The 19,358-nt window shown below is 43.4% G+C and overlaps 1 protein-coding gene across 5 annotated transcripts in view; it reads right to left on the reverse strand.

Annotated features, from left to right (window-relative positions):
• The window catches only part of LOC308458181 (zinc-regulated GTPase metalloprotein activator 1A-like), a 33,504-nt gene extending 19,575 nt beyond the window's left edge, over positions 1-13,929 (reverse strand). For all 5 annotated transcript variants that reach the window (XR_013977193.1, XM_080973002.1, XM_080973000.1 and 2 more), the window contains exons 1-6: positions 13,795-13,929; positions 12,581-12,667; positions 11,639-11,735; positions 8,965-9,056; positions 6,440-6,499; positions 5,266-5,303 (exon numbers count right to left, since the gene is read on the reverse strand). Coding sequence is in view for 4 of the 5 variants with exons in the window: in XM_080973002.1 (XP_080829128.1) it covers positions 5,266-5,303; positions 6,440-6,499; positions 8,965-9,056; positions 11,639-11,735; positions 12,581-12,667; positions 13,795-13,927 (507 nt within the window). In the remaining variant the exon portion in view is untranslated. The remainder of the gene's footprint in view (positions 1-5,265; positions 5,304-6,439; positions 6,500-8,964; positions 9,057-11,638; positions 11,736-12,580; positions 12,668-13,794) is intronic.
• Positions 13,930-19,358: the final 5,429 nt, after the last annotated feature.

The following is a 19,358-nucleotide window of genomic DNA, read 5'->3' on the forward strand; positions in this document are numbered from 1 at the left end:
TTCCACAGCCTCCCGCAGTTTGGTCAAACTCATGCTGGTAGCTTCGAGAACACTATCCAACCATCTCGTCCTCTGTCATCCCCTTCTCCTTGTGCCCTCCATCTTTCCCAACATCAGGGTCTTTTCCACGGAGTCTTCTCTTCTCATGAGGTGGCCAAAGTATTGGAGAGAGGGAAAAATAGTGGAAGTGAACAGCTGGCTTCGCAAATGGTGTAAACAGGAACGGTTTGGATTCTTAGATCACGGACTGCAGTTTCTTGAAGATGGACTTCTGGCAAGCAATGGGCTGCACCTCACAACGGTTGGGAGGAATGTTTTTGCCAAAAATCTCAGAAACCTCATCAGGAGGGCTTTAAACTGACTAATGTGGGGGAGAGAGACAGTGCTCCTGAAGGTAGGAGTCTATGATGAAGATGATCATCCAAATGTCATAGACCAAATGGAGCAAACAGCACGCAGACCTAGTGGTGGAAGGAAAAAACCCTTAAATAAGAGTCACGGGGGAATGATTAATGGACTTCAATGTCTGTACACTAATGCGCAAAGCATGGGAAATAAACAAGATGAGCTTGAGCTCTTGGTACAGCAAACTAAATATGACATAATAGGCATCACTGAAACCTGGTGGGATAAGTCCCACGATTGGAATGTAATAATGGAGGGATACAATCTATTTCAGAGAAACAGACCAGACAAGAAAGGAGGAGGAGTGGCGTTATATGTCAGGGATATGTATACCTGTGAAGAGATCCAAGATTTAGAACTTCAAAGCCAAAGTGAGAGCATTTGGGTCAAAATCAAGGGAGAGAAGAATAACAGTGACCTCATTGTGGGAGTTTACTATAGATCCCCAAGCCAAACGGAGGACATAGATGATGCCTTCCTGGAACAGATGGCCAAGCATGCAAAAGGAAGGGAGATAGTAGTAATGGGGGACTTCAATTACCCGGATATTTGTTGGATGTCAAACTCAGCCAAGAGCATAAGGTCAAACAGATTCCTCACTGGCCTTGCAGACAACTTCATTGTCCAGAAAGTGGGAGAAGCAACAAGAGGAACAGCCATTTTAGATCTGGTCCTAACCAATGTTGAGGACCTGGTTAGTGGGGTAGAAGTGGAAGGAGCATTAGGCGCGAGTGATCATGCTCTTCTGAAGTTTACTATACAGCAGAAAGGAGCAGCCAAGCATACTAGGACTCAATTTCTTGACTTTAAGAAAGCCGACTTCATAAAACTTAGGGAAGTGCAGGGTGAGATCCCATGGACAGTAATACTAAAAGGAAAGGGAGTTCATGATGGCTGGGAGTTTGTTAAGAGGGAGATAGTAAAAGCACAACTTCAGGCAATACCAATGAGACGGAAACATGGAAGGTGCCTAAAGAAGCCAGGGTGGCTATCTAAAGAACTTTTAACTGAGTTAAGATTCAAAAAGGATGTGTACAAAAAATGGAAAAGGGGGGAAACCACCAAAGAGGAATTCAAACAAATAGCCAGCACGTGTAGACACAAAGTCAGAAAAGCTAAAGCACAGAATGAACTCAGGCTTGCTAGAGAGGTTAAAAGCAACAAAAAAGGCTTTTATGGGTATGTTCGTAGCAAAAGGAAGAACAAAGAAACAGTGGGGTCACCCAGAGGAGAAGATGGTGAAATGCAAACAGGGGACACAGAAAGGGCTGAACTCCTCAATGCCTTCTTTGCCTCAGTCTTCTCCGATAAAGAAAACAATGCCCGACCTGAAGAATTTGGAGCAAATGATTCAGCAGAGGAAACACAGCCCAGAATAACTAAGGAGATAGTACAAGAATACTTGGTTAGTTTAGATGTATTCAAGTCTCCAGGGCCAGATGAACTGCATCCAAGAGTATTAAAAGAACTGGCAGAGGTGATCTCAGAACCACTGGCAGTCATCTTTGAGAATTCCTGGAGAACAGGCGAAGTCCCGGCAGACTGGAGGAGGGCAAATGTTGTCCCTATTTTCAAAAAGGGGAAAAGAGAGGACCCAAATAATTACCGCCCAGTCAGTCTGACATCAATACCAGGGAAGATTCTGGAGCAGATCATTAAGCAAACAGTCTGTGAGCACCTAGAAAGGAATGCTGTGATCACCAATAGTCAGCATGGATTTCTGAAAAATAAGTCATGTCAGACTAACCTGATCCCATTTTTTGACAGAATTACAAGCCTGGTAGATGAAGGGAACGCAGTGGATGTAGCCTACCTTGATTTCAGCAAGGCATTTGACAAGGTGCCCCATGAGATTCTTGTAAAGAAGCTGGTAAAATGCAGTCTTGACTATGCTACCACTCAGTGGATTTGTAACTGGCTGACTGACCGAACCCAAAGGGTGCTCATCAATGGTTCCTCTTCATCCTGGAGAAGAGTGACTAGTGGGGTGCCACAGGGTTCTGTCTTGGGCCCGGTCTTATTCAACATCTTTATCAACGACTTGGATGATGGACTCAAGGGCATCCTGATCAAATTTGCAGATGACACCAAACTGGGAGGGGTGGCTAACACCCCAGAGGACAGGATCACACTTCAAAACGACCTTGACAGATTAGAGAACTGGGCCAAAACAAACAAGATGAATTTTAACAGGGAGAAATGTAAAGTATTGCACTTGGGCAAAAAAAATGAGAGGCACAAATACAAGATGGGGGACACCTGGCTTGAGAGCAGTACATGTGAAAAGGATCTAGGAGTCTTGGTTGACCACAAACTTGACATGAGCCAACAGTGTGACGCGGCAGCTAAAAAAGCCAATGCAATTCTGGGCCGCATCAATAGGAGTATAGCGTCTAGATCAAGGGAAGTAATAGTGCCACTGTATTCTGCTCTGGTCAGACCTCACCTGGAGTACTGTGTCCAGTTCTGGGCACCACAGTTCAAGAAGGACACTGACAAACTGGAACGGGTCCAGAGGAGGGCAACCAAAATGGTCAAAGGCCTGGAAACGATGCCTTATGAGGAACGGCTAAGGGAGCTGGGCATGTTTAGCCTGGAGAAGAGGAGGTTAAGGGGTGATATGATAGCCATGTTCAAATATATAAAAGGATGTCACACAGAGGAGGGAGAAAGGTTGTTTTCTGCTGCTCCAGAGAAGCGGACACGGAGCAATGGATCCAAACTACAAGAAAGAAGATTCCACCTAAACATTAGGAAGAACTTCCTGACAGTAAGAGCTGTTCGACAGTGGAATTTGCTGCCAAGGAGTGTGGTGGAGTCTCCTTCTTTGGAGGTCTTTCAGCAGAGGCTTGACAACCATATGTCAGGAGTGCTCTGATGGTGTTTCCTGCTTGGCAGGGGGTTGGACTCGATGGCCCTTGTGGTCTCTTCCAACTCTATGATTCTATGATTCTATGAGTCTCAGCTTCACGATACGTCCTTCCAGTGACCACTCAGGGCTGATTTCCTTCAGAATGGATAGGTTTGATCTTCTTGCAGTCCATGGGACTCTCAAGAGTCTCCTCTAGCACCATAATTCAAAAGCATCAATTCTTCGGCGATCAGCCTTCTTGATGGTCCAGCTCTCACTTCCATACATCACTACTGGGAAAACCATAGCTTTAACTATACGGACCTTTGTTGGCAAGGCGATGTTTCTGCTTTTTAAGGTGCTGTCTAGGTTTGTCATTGCTTTTCTCCCAAGAAGCAGGCGTCTTTTAATTTTGTGGCTCCTGTCACCATCTGCAGTGATCATGGAGTCCAAGAAAGTAAAATCTCTCACTGCCTCCATTTCTTCCCCTTCTATTTGCCAGGAGGTGATGGGCCCAGTGGCCATGATCTTCGTTTTTTTGATGTTGAGCTTCAGACCATATTTTGCGCTCTCCTCTTTCACCCTCATTAAAAGATTCTTTAATTCCTCCTCACTTTCTGCCATCAAGGTTGTGTCATCTGCGTATCTGATATTTCTTCCGGCAATCTTAATTCCGGTTTGGGATTCATCTAGCCCAGCCTTTTGTATGATGAATTCTGCATATAAGTTAAATAAGCAGGGAGACAATATACAGCCTTGTCATACTTCTTTCCCAATTTTGAACCAATCAGTTGTTCCATATCCAGTTCTAACTGTAGCTTCTTGTCCCACATACAGATCTCTCAGGAGATAGATGAGGTGTCCCATTTCTTTAAGAACTTGCCATAGTTTGCTGTGGTCGACACAGTCAAAAGCTTTTGCATAGTCAATGAAGCAGAAGTAGATGTCTTTCTGGAACTCTCTCGCTTTCTCCATAATCCAGCACATGTTTGCAATTTGGTCTTTGGTTCCTCTGCCTCTTCTAAATCCAGCTTGCACTTCTGGGAGTTCTCGGTCCACATACTGCTTGAGCCTACCTTGTAGAATTTTAAGCATAACCTTGCTAGCGTGTGAAATGAGTGCAATTGTGCGGTAGTTGGAGCATTCTTTGGCACTGCCCTTCTTTGGGATTGGGATGTAGACTGATCGTCTCCAATCCTCTGGCCACTGCTGAGTTTTCCAAACTTGCTGGCATATTGAGTGTAGCACCTTAACAGCATCATCTTTTAAAAATTTAAATAGTTCAGCTGGAATACCATCACTTCCACTGACCTTATTATTTGCAGTGCTTTCTAAGTCCCATTTGACTTCACTCTCCAGGATGTCTGGCTCAAGGTCAGCAACCACACTACCTGGGGTGTACGAGCCATCCATATCTTTCTGGTATAATTCCTCTGTGTATTCTTGCCACCTCTTCTTGATGTCTTCTGCTTCTGTGAGGTCCTTATCACTTTTGTCCTTTATTATGGTAATCTTTGTACAAAATGTTCCTTTCATATCTCCTATTTTCTTGAACAGATCTCTGGTTCTTCCCATTCTGTTGTTTTCCTCTATTTCTTTGCATTGCTCATTTAAGAAGGCCTTCTTGTCTCTCCTTGCTATTTTTTGGAAATCTGCATTCAATTTCCTGTATCTTTCACTATCACCCTCGCATTTTGCTTGCCTTCTCTCCCCCGCTATTTGTAAGGCCTCGTTGGACAGCCACTTTGCTTTCTTGCATTTCCTTTTCATTGGGGTGGTTTTCGTTGCTGCTTCCTGTATAATGTTGCGAGCCTCCATCCATAGTTCTTCAGGCACTCTATCCACCAAATCTACTGAATATTATGCATTAATTGTTTCAAAGCCTTTTTGGAGTCTTTCTTTGCTCACTAGGATAAGAATAAAATCTGTTTTTATTTTTGTGTAGTCTAGAAAAAAGATGCAAGGAACAAGTACTTTACTGAGTAATGACTGCAGTCTTACTACTTTACCTGTAGTCCATACTTTGCATCAACAACAGATATGATACCTGCAAAAAGAAGTTTGTAGATAGGAATTTGAACTTGAGAAGCACAAACAGCAAAGTGAAGTCAAAGTTGCTCTTCAGCTTTTCTACATAGAGATAGGAAAAACCATCAGAGATCTCTAAACCAGTGGTCAGCAACATATGGCTTGGCTTTGGCCTAGTTTTATGTAGGTGATAAGGAGTCTAAAAGAAGAGAAGGAAAAGGGAGTGGGAAACAGGATTGGGGAATCAAAGTGAATGGAGCAAAGGAAGGAAAAGGGAATAAAAATCCTTGGCAAGTGTCTAGTTCAGAGCTCCAGCAAGAATGTAGTGTCCCTCATCTATCAGCCTGTTGGAAGGGGAGGAAGAGAAGAGAGAAATGGGATGACCCCGCCCACGTTTGGTTCTAGTCCTGCCCACTGCTAGAAGGCAGCCCTGACAAAACTAACCATAAGACAATGTGACCCTCAACATAGAGGCTCCCTATCCATGCTCTAAACTATAGAACCTAGCCATTTTACCCACCTTCACGCATACTGTCTAAAATCATTAGCACACATTATGCACATTGCTATCTTGAACTCATAATGCACAGACACTAGATCATGGGTAGGCAAACTAAGGCCCAGGGGCCGGGGCCGGCCCAATCGCCTTCTAAATCCGGCCCGCAGGCGGTCTGGGAATCCGCGTGTTTTTACATGAGTAGAATGTGTGCTTTTATTTAAAATGCAACTCTGGGTTATTTGTGGGGCATAGGATTTCGCTCTTCTTCTTTTTTTCAAAATATAATCCAGACCCCCACAAGGTCTGAGGGACAGTGGACCGGCCCCCTGCTGAAAAAGTTTGCTGGCCCCTGCACTAGATTAAAGAGGCTTGGGAAGAGGGAGAGACCTTTGACACCAATGTAAGCTGAGGAGGGAAGAGAGAGGAAGGGAGAGAGGGGGGAAGGGGGGGAAGTATGTGTGAATGGATATGTGAGGGGTGAGAAGAGTGTGTTTGCATGTATAAGAAACTACAACTGTGCCCCCACCCACTGTCTGCTCTGTGCCAACACACTGCAGGGATGTATCCTCCCCCCAAAGAATGTGGCCCCTGTGGGAACAAAGTTTCCCAAACATGCACTAGAAAAACAATAGAGTAACTTGGATTTAATTTCTTACCATCAAGATAAATGTCACTTCCTAATTCAGCATCAACCCAAAACATGGAGGCAACAGCACCTATCAATACATAGCTCAGAATATATATGCATCACAAAAGGCAGGTTTTTAAAAACTGGTTGAAAAACTGTTACTTTTCTGCAATTCTTAAAGGCTAAAGAAAATCAGAAAGTTGGGGGGGGCAACCCAGTGGCTATATTTAGGCCAAATCAGATTTTACTTGCCCTAAATTATTCAAAGGCCCATAGAAACATATATTTGATCTACATTACCAGTACTGAAAACCTCTAGCCAGTATCTTGGGCAGTTTTTTTGCACTTAAAATAGCACCATTGTTAAGAAGGCAACATTTTTAGCCAGCCTACCTTCAAATTGTGCATTGATAAACACACCATGGCTTAGATATTACAATTGTCATTTCTGACTTGTAGCTGCCATCTGTATGCATGGGAGTGCTCTTTCCCCTAAATTTAAAACAATGTTCAGGACAATTGTCTCTTAGAAGTTATGGCTATAGATATCAATGATACATACTTTCAACCAGGCATGTAACACTATTATGGAACAAAAGTGTTTAGAAATTATGAACTGAAGAATGCAATTACTAGGTCTGAAATCACACACTACTCTTACCCATGGTTGGAGTTAACTATTATATACAGAATTAAATTCTTCTCACCAATACGATTTTATGGGAGCAACTCCAACCTACAAAAAGAACCACGGCTGCAATCCTAACCATGTCTACTCTGAAGTAAACCCCACTGAATTCAATGGAGCTTACTCTTGGGTAAGTGAAGTTAGGATTGTAGTCCAGATCATCACACCTGTAAAGTTTTAAAACATATTGGATTCCCTGGAGTTAAGGGATACCCATTTTTAATAAAGAACAGCCTGAAAATTATTTAGTAAGAATCTGTAAAATTCTTTCTTTCCTTTGTGGAAAAGTGTGAATACATGAACATTTATTACTGAACAGTAAAGAAATAACAAAACTTCTGCAGGATGCTATATTTTGAAAAATAAGAAATCAAAATTTGTATTGACGTTCAACACGCACTTATGTCACAACATGAAGGATGCAAGAAATGGACAGCAATGAAAGTATTTTTTTTTCAAAAGCTCACAAATATAATTGATTCCAGGGCTGTCTTAAAAAACGAAACACACAGGCATAAACAATAACAGCTGAAGACTGCTGTCCACCCAAAGTGACAAGCTGCTTACAGTGATTACTCATGCAATATACAGCAAGGGCCACAGAATCTATTGATTTCTTTCTCAAATGCCTTAATAGTTTTTCAACTAAACTGAAATAGGATTTGTGTATAACAGAAACAGAATCAATGTTATTTCTTTTGATGAAAATTATTTTACCATTACAATTATTTTGCTTTGAAATGTAGAGTGTCAGTCTCCTTAACATGAAACAATTGAATTGCAAAAAGGAATTTTATTCACCCTCCTAGCCAACAGCTCAGAGGTTTAATTAAAATGGCCCATAAAATATTTACACAGCTTTTATTCATCACAATGACTGTTTAGGCTTTATTTTTTGCAAGGACTATGTACTGCTGGACTAGTAAACAACAAATATGCAACTTCAAGAAGGGTTTAAAAAGCATATTATACTAGAGTACATTTGATTTCACTGAAGCCCCCAAGGGGCTACAATTAAATAAGAAAGATTACATCTAGATTCTGTATCTTGTAATAGGTCTAGACACCCAGCTTTTTCCATGGAAAACAGCCAAATCCTAAATATGAATTCTTAAGCAATTTTTTTTTTATCCTGGCTTTCTCAGATTAGCTTTTAGACCAAATATAATTATAGCTGTTGTGGGCTGGTCTGAGATGTTTTGTCACAGTAAGCAAAATGCTCAAAGCCACCCCCAAAGTCGCCACACAAGTGTCCCCTCACCTGACCCCCACGCTACTGCCAATGCAGCAGCAAGGACGCAGCAGTGAAGGCAACAGCACTGTGGCAGCAGTGTGAGCCAAGGAGTGGCAGGGCTGGCAGCAGGGCTGGGGGGCAGATCTGCCACCCAAGGCAAATGGCTTCACCTCGCCTCACTGACAAGCCACTCCTGGATGCCATAAATGTGTGTGTGACTAGAGGTTTGAGAGGAGCAAGATTTTGCATTGATGTTGCTCTTTAGGTTTCAAAAAATGCTCTCTCTGTTTGTGGTTGGCTAGTGTGAGAACAGGATGCTGGACTAAATGGGTCTTTGGTCTGATCCATCAGGTTCTTGAATTGTAGGGGTTATAAGATGCACTACTGACAGAAAGGATGGTTGTTGTGGAATCACCTTCGGCTACTCTTGTTTCCTGACAATTCCATTCTTTTTCTTTTGTATCTAAGCTACATCTACATCCTGACAGAGGCATAACGGAATACCCAATGCATTTCTGCTCATCCCATAAAGAAAAATTTCAACCCAGATTCTCACAACACAATCCTAACCACATCCTACTGAATTCAATGGGGCACTCTTAATCCATCCCCTTCCCCAAATTATATTTACCTGGATCTGCCAATCCAGTTGTCTCTAGCAAGATGTAGTCAAACTTGCCTTTCTTCTGCATTAAATTTTCAATAGCCTTCAAACCATTGTCCCTGATGAAAAAAGAAATCAATTAAAAGGAATTATCTTTATTTATTTATGCTACAGTACTTTCTAAATGAAACACAATACTATCCTAAAACGTATTTAGTATCCAAATTAGAAATCTACATGGTAATAAATTTTATTGTAATTCACTCATAGAACTTTGGTTATTAGGCAGTAAAAAGTGTAGCAAAGTGTAGCAAATAAATAAAATAATAATAAAATAATAAGTTCATCAGGGCTTTTAAAAAACTTTTACGAACTGCAGTACCTCATACCCTGTAATTGGAAGCTTGTTTTAAAAATCCATCCTATTTTTTTTTAAAAAGTGCTTCCACATATCCAACCTTCAGCACATTTCTGCTATCTTGCATCTTCTTCAGTATACAGTGGTACCTCGGGTTAAGTACTTAATTCATTCCAAAGGTCCGTACTTAACCTGAAACTGTTCTTAACCTGAAGCACCACTTTAGCTAATAGAGCCTCCTGCTGCCGCCACGCTGCTGGAGCACAATTTCTGTTCTCATCCTGAAGCAAAGCTCTTAACCTGAAGCACTATTTCTGGGTTAGCGGAGTCTGTAACCTGAAGCGTATGTAACCTGAGGTACCACTGTATTCATTGATTTCAATATGAAATCATTAAAAAAGCAACTAATTTTCAGGTTTGGTCCTACAGAGGCTAATGTTATTTATTTAAAACACAAATGAATTTGATTCATCTAGCTCAGCTTGCAAAAAATATTATTAAGTCTCCCTATAAGCCATTTTTCTCATATTAAAAAAGAATAGGAATAATGAGAAAATGCACACAAAATCAAAGTCCTTATTGCTTCTGAGCTTCCTGAAGGAGGCAGTGGTAAGGCCCCATCTCCAGAAGACCTTCTCGACACAGAGGTATTGAATAATGCCTGGACAAAAATGCCCCCTTTTGCATGGTGAGCTCCAACAGCATCTGAATGAAGCTGTCCAGACACATTTCAATCTGGACTCAGACCCAGGTTCAGAATTAAATAGATTTGGTCTCTCAAGCTGATGACCTTTCTGAAGAAAGGGATGGAGGACTGTGACCCTGTTAATTCTCCTCAATCTCTCCATGGCTTTTTATGCAACTGATCCTGTATTCTCCTAGGCCAGCTTCTGTGGGCTGGGAGTTGGAAACACCATACTACAAGACCTCTGCTTTAATTCGCAAGACCAACACCAAAGAGCAGCACTGGGAGACCTTTGTTTAGTTTCCCTGGCACTTGTGCTGTGGGGTCCTGCAATCCCATCTTATCTCTACAGCTTTTTAGCATTTATATGAAGCAGTTGAGATCTGTTGCCCAGCAGCTTGGAGTATAGTACCATCAGTATGCTGATAACATGCAACAAGTCAGGTGATAGACTGGTATCTGGAGGCAGCAATGGATTCATGAGGACCAATAAATGGAAGCTGAATCCTGGTAAGATGAAGAGATTGATGTTGAGTGGTTCCTCGTGTTGGGAGATGTCTGTTCTGAAGAGAGATCCTTCTTCTGATGTTTGTAACTTGTGGCTGTTGTTGGAGTCATCACTGCCACTTGGAACCTAGGTGTCTTTTGTGGCAAAGGAACACCTATGCCTATCTCTGGCTGGTTCACCAGCTTTTTCTTTACCTGAACCAAGATAGCATGGCTATAGTAATAAGTGCTCTTACAACCTCTTGCTTAGACTATTGTAAAGCTCTCAACTTGGGGCTGTCCTTGAAGGTGGTCTAAAAACTCCAGGTGGTGCAGAATGTGACCTCCAGCTTGTTGACTGGCTCCACAAAATGGGATCATGGAATAGCTCAGTCAGTAGAGCAAGAGACTCTTAATCTCAGGGTAATGGCACAGAACAGGAGCTCTTGAATAATGGCACCCCAAATGCAGAGCTCCCTCCCCACATTTGTCCTCTACTGTTTTTAGGCATCAGCTTAAGTTGCATTTGTTACTTCAGACCTATGGGAATTGATGTATGATCTCAACTGCTGCTAGACTGTTTGATCTTTGAGGTCTTTTTCTGATACTTATTTTCTTTATTGTTGGCTCTGTGTTTTAAGTAGGTTGCTATGTACTGCCCTGGGAATCTATGGGTTGAAGGCAGAACACAACTTTAATAAACAGCAATATATTATGTATTTTTTTTAACACTGGAATTCTCACCAACTGGTTCCTGCCACAGGAGAACTACTTAATAACTACAGGAGAATCATGCTGAACTATGAAGACACATGAGTTAAAAGGAAAAGGATCAATTTTAAAGTCAGTGGTTGTTGTTTTAAAAGGTGAAAGGTAAGGTAAAGGACCCCTGGACAGTTAAGTCCAGTCGAATTTGACTATGAGGTGCAACACTCATCTCCGCTTTCAGGCCGAGGGAGCCGGCATTTGTCTGCAGACAGCTTTTCCGGGTCATGTACTGGTATGCTTTCGAACTGCAAGGTTGGCAGGAGCTGGGTTTGCAAACTAATGGGAGCTCACCCCGTTGTGTGGATTTGAACTGCCGACCTTGCGATCGGCAAGCTCAAGAGGCTCAGTGGTTTAGACCACAGTGCCACATGGGTCCTTTACCTTACCTTAAAAAAACCCCTTACTTTACAGAACAGCATAGACATCCATTTCTGAGTTCCAGCCATTCTTCATAGAGTTCTCCACCCTGACTTACAGCCAAGGATTTTTCCAAGGCGCTTCCTGAAAATACAAGAAAAATACTACTGTAACATTGTGTCTTACACTCAATTTTCATTCTGTCTGATAAATGTGAGAGAGAAGGCACAATGATCAAAACTCCAGCAGTCACAAAGCAGAATCCAAAATGTCTTGGCTTATATTCTTCTCGGACTAAGACATTATACCTTTAGCCAAGGGTGGCCAAAAAAATCCTAGTCTAAGTCCAAATCAAACTCCATTTTAATTAGGCTGAGAACCTTTCATACTTCATACCATCCTATACTTCAGTTATAACATACTAACATGAATAAGAGGTAAAAGGAAAATATAGTAAGAAAGAGGAAACTCTTCAGACAATTTGTATTGCTGAGCCTCTTCTCTAAACTAGATGAAGACCATGGATTGATGTCTGAATGAAGACGTGACAAGTGAGGTATGCACCTTTTACTAAACAAAATGAGAATTCAGGTAGGGTTTAATTTTGTTCCACACCTCATAAAGAGCAGTCTAGATTATAATATCCTATAACAATGCCATCCCAGCTGATCAAACAAAGTACTTCATACCTTGAAAAGTCAGCTGAGAACATTTGGGCCTGTTCTCCTTTGTGCTGGTTGAAAATACTATGTATTCAGCCTACAGGGATTAGTCTAATACCAAAGAGCACCCAAACACATACGGCTGGGTGAGCAGATGTACATGTTTCTAAGCAACAACTGTACTTCAAATAATTTAAAAGATAAAAAATGAGTTTTTTCCTCTCTCAAGGATGTAAGTGTGCAAAGTGTTTCAAGAACATTTTTATTTTTACAGGATTTAGGCTCTGATATACAAAACCTTTTTGTTTTATGCATAGTTATACATACCTTCACCAAATTCATTTAGAATAATTGCTATCCTCTTGTTGTGCTGTTCTGTCAAAATATAATTAAGAAGAGTGGTTTTTCCAGCACCTAAAAAAACAGAACAAACTTTTTATGCAAAGAAAATGGGGGGGGGGGAATACATATACAACTTAGAAATAAAAATATGCTTTCAAATAGAACTTTACAGGCAGTGACCAGAACATCCTGAAATGTTAATCTTAATTCCTGATCTCTTCACAAACATTGCACATATTGTCTTAAGATGGACCTCATGTTCTTAATATAAATTTATGGGACACAGCACATTTTTCAAGTTACACTAAAAACATTTCTTTCTTTGCTTCATCATGTAATTTTAACACCCAGTATATGTGTGTGTTTTGATCACTACAAACTCATTTCCCAGTATTTATAAACAACTACACCGAACAATGGAAAACTCCTAGATTTGATATCATGGCATATCTTCAGAAACTTATGAAACCAACTTTGAAACTAGGAAATAAACTTCAATGTACTTTGGTCAAATTTCTGGGGGCTAAAAAAATGCAATTTTAATAAGTTCTTGATTCAGTTAAAGTTATAGAAATGTCTTTGAGTTAAAAATAATGATGTTTCTTAGTGGTCAAGAAGCGCACCATGACTCTACCCCCTTAAAAGATGCCAAGGCACCATCATCACCTTGCTGTCATAGAACTCAAAAACTTATCTGTGATAGCAATTGAGCCCTGTACAGATGCTCAAATCCTGCAAAGTAGGGAATCAGCATCATGACTGATATTTGCATCTTGACTTCTGATTTACCTAGAGATTATACAATGCATGTAAGCTTCTGTGCAAATTTAGGTGATGGGCTGCTGCAAACTAATTCTCCATCTCACAAAGAGAAGCAGTATAAGGCATTTCTTTGCTTCTAAATGCAGGCTTGATGCTCCAACAACTGACCTGAACATCCTTGCTCTCTAATCACATCACATCAACAGCACAGGGATTTAATTCATAACACTATTTATTTATTTTTTTTACATTAGTTTAAATTTCTTACATGAACTCTACTATACTCTTCTCTAGTATAGAGCATATACAAGGAAAACAAGACAAGTGCAAAAATTGATGTAATACTACTTTTAAATAAAACAAATCATAGTTTCATATAATAATAAAAATGCATTATTAAGCACCCTACAGTGACAATTTGGCATACAGTTTATTACCTAAATAGCCAGTAATAATGGTAACAGGAATCTTATTTGGAATATCCTGTCCTGCATGGTCCTTTATCTGCTGTTCTCTTATTGGAATCAGCTCAGGGCAATCCTCTTCTTCCTCCACAGTAGAGCCTTCCATTTCTGAGTCACTATAACCACCTGCCAATCAAAGACAACAGTTAAAACCAATGGGGAAGGGCTCAAGAAGGGAAGCCTTTAAACCCTAGGAACCAGAGGGCTGTGAATAAGAGACCCTGAAACCCTAACTCTTCACAACTATGAGCGCTATGCCTCATTTTTGCCCCTCACATATTCCTCATTGAAGCATCGTGCAGTTTCCCCCTAAATCTATATAAAAGCCAGTCTCCTACCTTGCAGCACAATAAGAAGAAGAAGAAGAGTTTGGATTTGATATCCCGCCTTTCACTCCCTTTAAGGAGTCTCAAAGCGGCTAACATTCTCCTTTCCCTTCCTCCCCCACAACAAACACTCTGTGAGGTGAGTGGGGCTGAGAGACTTCAAAGAAGTGTGACTGGCCCAAGGTCACCCAGCAGCTGCATGTGGAGGAGCGGAGACGCGAACCCGGTTCCCCAGATTACGAGACTACCGCTCTTAACCACTACACCACACTGGTGTACACCACACAATAAAGCAAAACAATCCAAAATGGAGCCATTCAGATAGGAAGAGGCCAGTTGCTCAATGCCTTAGTTTTCAATCGCTGCATCACTAAGAGCAGGACTTGGTGTGAAGAAGTGTTCCACTTTACTTTCTCCCACAATACTGAATGGCTGCCATTCACTCCTATGGGATCAGGTCAAGTTCTGCACTTGAACACAGCCTCACAGCAAGGAAAAACCTGCAGACCATGTGATCGCTGACATCAACACTGTGTGCAGTACCTACCTCCACTGAAGGCATAGCTGGGGGGGGAGGGACATGCACCTGTCACCATTCTGTCTGGCTCTCTTGCAGATTTGGTATGCCTCAACAACAGTTGTTTTAAACTACTTTCTTTTGACCCCAAGTGTTCAGAAAATTCTGTCAAAATCCTCAATCATTGAAAACTAGGAAGTTACATCAGGGAGAACCTTTCATGCGGCAGAAATATTTTGCAAAATTACAAAGAACATGATTTTTTTCATCTTATTTTAAAAAGTCTAAAGTAAAATATTTAATGAAAGTATTTTGCAAAAATATATTCTGATTATTTCTACTTTTAGTTTAGCGTTTTTATTTGTTTACTTGATTGGGGGGAGGCCGCTGCCCCCCAACCCTTCCTTAGTAAAGGGCAAATATCCAGCGCTCCAGACGGCACATTCAGAGGGTGTTCTCACCAGGGGCGAAAGCTGCCCTCCATTTACTGAGAGGAGCGAGGCCTGGAGGCTGAAGAATAATGTCGTCACCCTTTTCGACTCTTCGGAGCCAGAGATAATGCCTGAGGTGAGGATTAGAAACGCCAAGCAGATTCCGAATCGGGTCCCCGAAGGCGGGGGGTCGGGTCCCTCGGCGGAATTCCTCTCTCCCTCGCGACCCCAAAGGAGATCCGGAAGCCCCGCGCAGATCTCGCGGGACCCCGCTGCGCGAGGAAGCCCCGCCACACTCTGCACATGCGCAGGAGTTCGCGCAGAAGAGGCACCTATTGGACGGACAGCCGCCCTGCCTTCTCTCGCGCACCTGCAAGCTCCGCCCCGTCGCCTCGCTGCTTCCTACCCAGCCACGCACGCATGCGCGCCTCAGCTTCCTTCCCAGGCGAGGAACGTCGGTTCCTTCCTGCTGCCGTACAAGAGGCTGCGACGGGTCGCGTCATCGGAGACGTCAGAGGGCATCTTGCCATGTCGGCATCGGCGTCACAGGAAGAAGGTTCGGGGAGGCAGCGGACCCCTCCTCTCACTCAAGGAATTCTGGGCCCTGTAGTTTACAGAGCTTCAGCTTCCGGCGAAACTTCACAAACCAGAATTCTATAATTGCACCTTTTTAAAAAGAAACACACACACCCTTCAGTGAATTTTTTTTTTTTTTTAAAGGATTTTAAAATCAATTGTGAAAGACCGTGCTTGGGTGGATTGTTCTGCGCGGCAATACCAGGCCCCTTATTGTGGATGGAGCAAAGTGGGATGGATGTTCCTGCAGAAAAGATGCTTTGCCCATAGCTAAGGGTGGAAAGAGGAAGATTTTATTTTTCATTTGCAACAGAGGAGTGAGGAGGACCTGGAACAAGGGTGTGCAATAACTTTTAAAGATTTTGGAAATTGCCCAGTCCCTTAGTCAAAGACCACCCAAAAGTATCATACACATGTCACAGAAAAAGGCAGTCTAAAACAGAAATTAAAAAATGTGGCTTGTCTCCTGTCTGACAAAATTGGTCACCGGTGGCCTCTTTTGAGATGGTAAATACCTTAGTTCTTGAATCCAGGTAACAGGCAGTGAATGTCCTATGTGAGTGCCTGGAGGCGGTTGGAGGATGGATAATAATAATTTATTTATACCCTGCCCATCTGGCGGGGTTTCCCCACCCACTCTGGGCGGCTTCCAATAAAGATTAAAAATACAATAAAACATCAGTCATTAAAAACTTCCCTGAACAGGGCTGCCTTCAGATTTCTTCTAAAGTCAGATAGTTGTTTATCTCTTTGACATCTGATGGGAGGGCGTTCCGCAGGGCGGGCGCCACTACCGAGAAGGCCCTCTGCCTGGTTCCCTGTAGCTTGGCTTCTCATAGTGAGGGAACCACCAGAGCTGGATCTCAGTGTCCAGGCAGAGCGATGGGGGTGGAGACGCTCCTTCGGGTGTACTGGGCCGAGGCCGTTTAGGGCTTTAAAGGTCAACACCAACACTTTGAATTGTGCTCGGAAACGTACTGGGAGCCAATGTAAGTCTTTCAAGACCGGTGTTATGTGGTCTCGGCAGCCTTTCCCAATCACCAGTCTGGCTGCCGCATTCTGGATTAGTTGTAGTTTCCGGGTCACTTCCAAAGGTTGCACCACGTAGAGCACATTGCAGTAGTCCAAGCGGGAGATAACTAGAGCATGCACCACTCTGGTGAGACAGTCTGTGGGCAGGTAGGGTCTCAGCCTGCATACCTGGTAGACAGCTGCCCTGGACACAAAATTAACCTGTGCCTCCATGGACAGCAGTGAGGCCAAAATGACTCCCAGACTGAGCATCTGGACCTTCAGGGGCACAGTTGCCCCATTCAGGACCAGGGAGTCCCCCACATCTGCCTGCCCCCTGTCCCCCAAGAACAGTACTTCTGTCTTGTTAGGATTCAATCTCAAGCCATTAAATCCATCCTCCAACCGCCTCCAGACACTCACACAGGACATTCACTGCCTTCACTGGTTCCAATTTGAAAGAGAGGTAGAGCTGAGTGTCATCCACATACTGATGAACACCCAGCCACAACCCCCTGATGCTCTCTCCCAGCAACTTCATATAGATGTTGAAAAGCATGGGGGAGAGGACGGAACCCTGAGGCACCCCACAAGTGAGAGCCCAGGGGTCTGAACACTCATCCCCCTCCCCACCACTTTCTGAACACAGCCCAGGAGGAAGGAGCGGAACCACTGTATAACAGTGCTCCCAGCCCCTCTAGACGGTCCAGAAGAATGTGATGGTTGATGGTATCAAAAGCCACTGAGAGATCCAAAAGAACTAGGAAACAGCTCTCACCTTTGTCCCTAGCCCGCTGGAGATCATCGAGCAGCGCTACCAAGGCAGTTTCAGTCCCATGATGAGGCCTGAATCCCGAATGGAAGGGATCCAAATGATCCGCTTCTTTCAGGCGTGCCTGGAGTTGTTCAGCAACTACTCGCTCTATACCTTGCCCAAGAATGGAAGATTTGAGACTGGGTGATAGTTGGCCATATTGGCCAGGTCTAGAGATGTTTTTTTAAGATGCGGTTTAATGACTGCCTCTTCCAGCAGGTCTGGGAAAGCTCCCTCACAAAGAGAAGCATTCACCACCCTGCCAAGCCCATTGCCCAGCTCTTCCTGGCTCACTTTTATAAGCTAGGATGGGCAAGGATCAAGGAGGCAGATGGTCAGTTTCACTTGTCTAAGCAGCCTGTCCACATCCTTGGAGGTAACAGATTGGAATTGATTCCATGCAACTCAACCAGACAGGGCTCTAGCACTCTCCTACCCTGGCCCTGCTCCCACGGTGGAGTCTACCTTTTCCTGAATCTGAGCGACTTTATCTGCAAAAAACTTTGCAAAATCGTTGCAGGAAATATTTTACCAGACCCCGGTGGCAAATGTGGTTCAGTTAAATTGTGAACCACCTGAAAGAGTCTCCTGCTACTATTTTCTGCAGATGCAGTAGAGGTGGTGAAGGAAGTACACTTTGCCCTCGCTATCACCACTTGGTAGGCTCGACGTTGAGCTCTAACCCATGTCCGGTCTGGTTCAAAATGAGTTTTCCGGCACTCTAGCCATCTCAATGACTGTTTCATCGCCCTCAGCTCCAGGGAAAACCACAGGGCTGTCCGGGCTCCATACAACTGGAGGGGGCGCTTCGGAGCAAGACAGTCGATAGTCCTGGTTAACTCTGCATTCCAGCGGGCCACCAGGGAATCAGTTGAAAGGCCATCAACATGGGATAAAGCATCCCTTACCACTCTCTGGAAACCATTTGGATCCATTAAGTGCCAGGGGGCAGACCATCTGAATTGGTCCCACCTCCCTGCAGAGGGGAAGGGCCGCGGAGAAGTCCAGTTGCACCAGGAAGTGATCTGACCATGGCACTTCTTTTGTTTCGCTTTTACTTAGTGTCATATCACCCACATCCATAGAGGTAAACACCAGGTTTAAGGCATGTCCATGACTATGAGTTGGGCCAAACTTATTCAGGGACAGCCCCATGGAGGCCATGCTTTCCACGGAGTCCCGAGCAGCCCCTTGTAAGGTTGTGTCGACGTGGATGTTAAAATCCCTCAGGACAACCAGTAGGATGCCTGGTGCAAGCTAATGACTTCCTAAAAATCACTGCAGCCCCCCCCCACCCACATGACCTGGGTTGCTGTGCGTAAGAGAAACCTGGTGGACAAGCAGCAGCAAGAACAGGCCCATCTGCTTCACCCCACCAAGTCTCTGTTACACATGCCAGGTCAAGTCCTCCATCCACGATCAAGTAATGGATGGCAGTGGTCTTATGAATCATTGACCTTTCATTGCACAGCAGCACCTTCAGGTCATGTGTTTATCCCTTGCTGATTCCAGTATCCATCCGGTCAAGACCAGACCTGGAGGCAGGGATAGTCCTCGAACAGCAACTAAATCTGCTTCCTTGGTAATGACATGGTCTGGTCTTAGCGTAACTCCTCCTCCTACTTGTGACCACCGAGATCAGATGTCCCAGTGCCCCCCCCATGGAACCTGCCCCAGCCATTCTGTTGGCTGGGGCCCACTCCCATCCAGCCTTGACACCGCCCCTTAAAACAAAACGTAAACTATACAACAGCTAATACAACAATAAAAAAACCAAACAAAACCGTAACAATTATACTAAAATTAATCTCCAACCAGTTGTTCATCCCATCCCCAACAAAGCAAAAGGAGAGGGGGAAAAT

Source organism: Podarcis pityusensis (assembly GCF_964106645.2).
Source record: "Podarcis pityusensis genome assembly, chromosome: 11".
Classification (NCBI taxonomy): Eukaryota; Metazoa; Chordata; class Lepidosauria; order Squamata; family Lacertidae; genus Podarcis; species Podarcis pityusensis.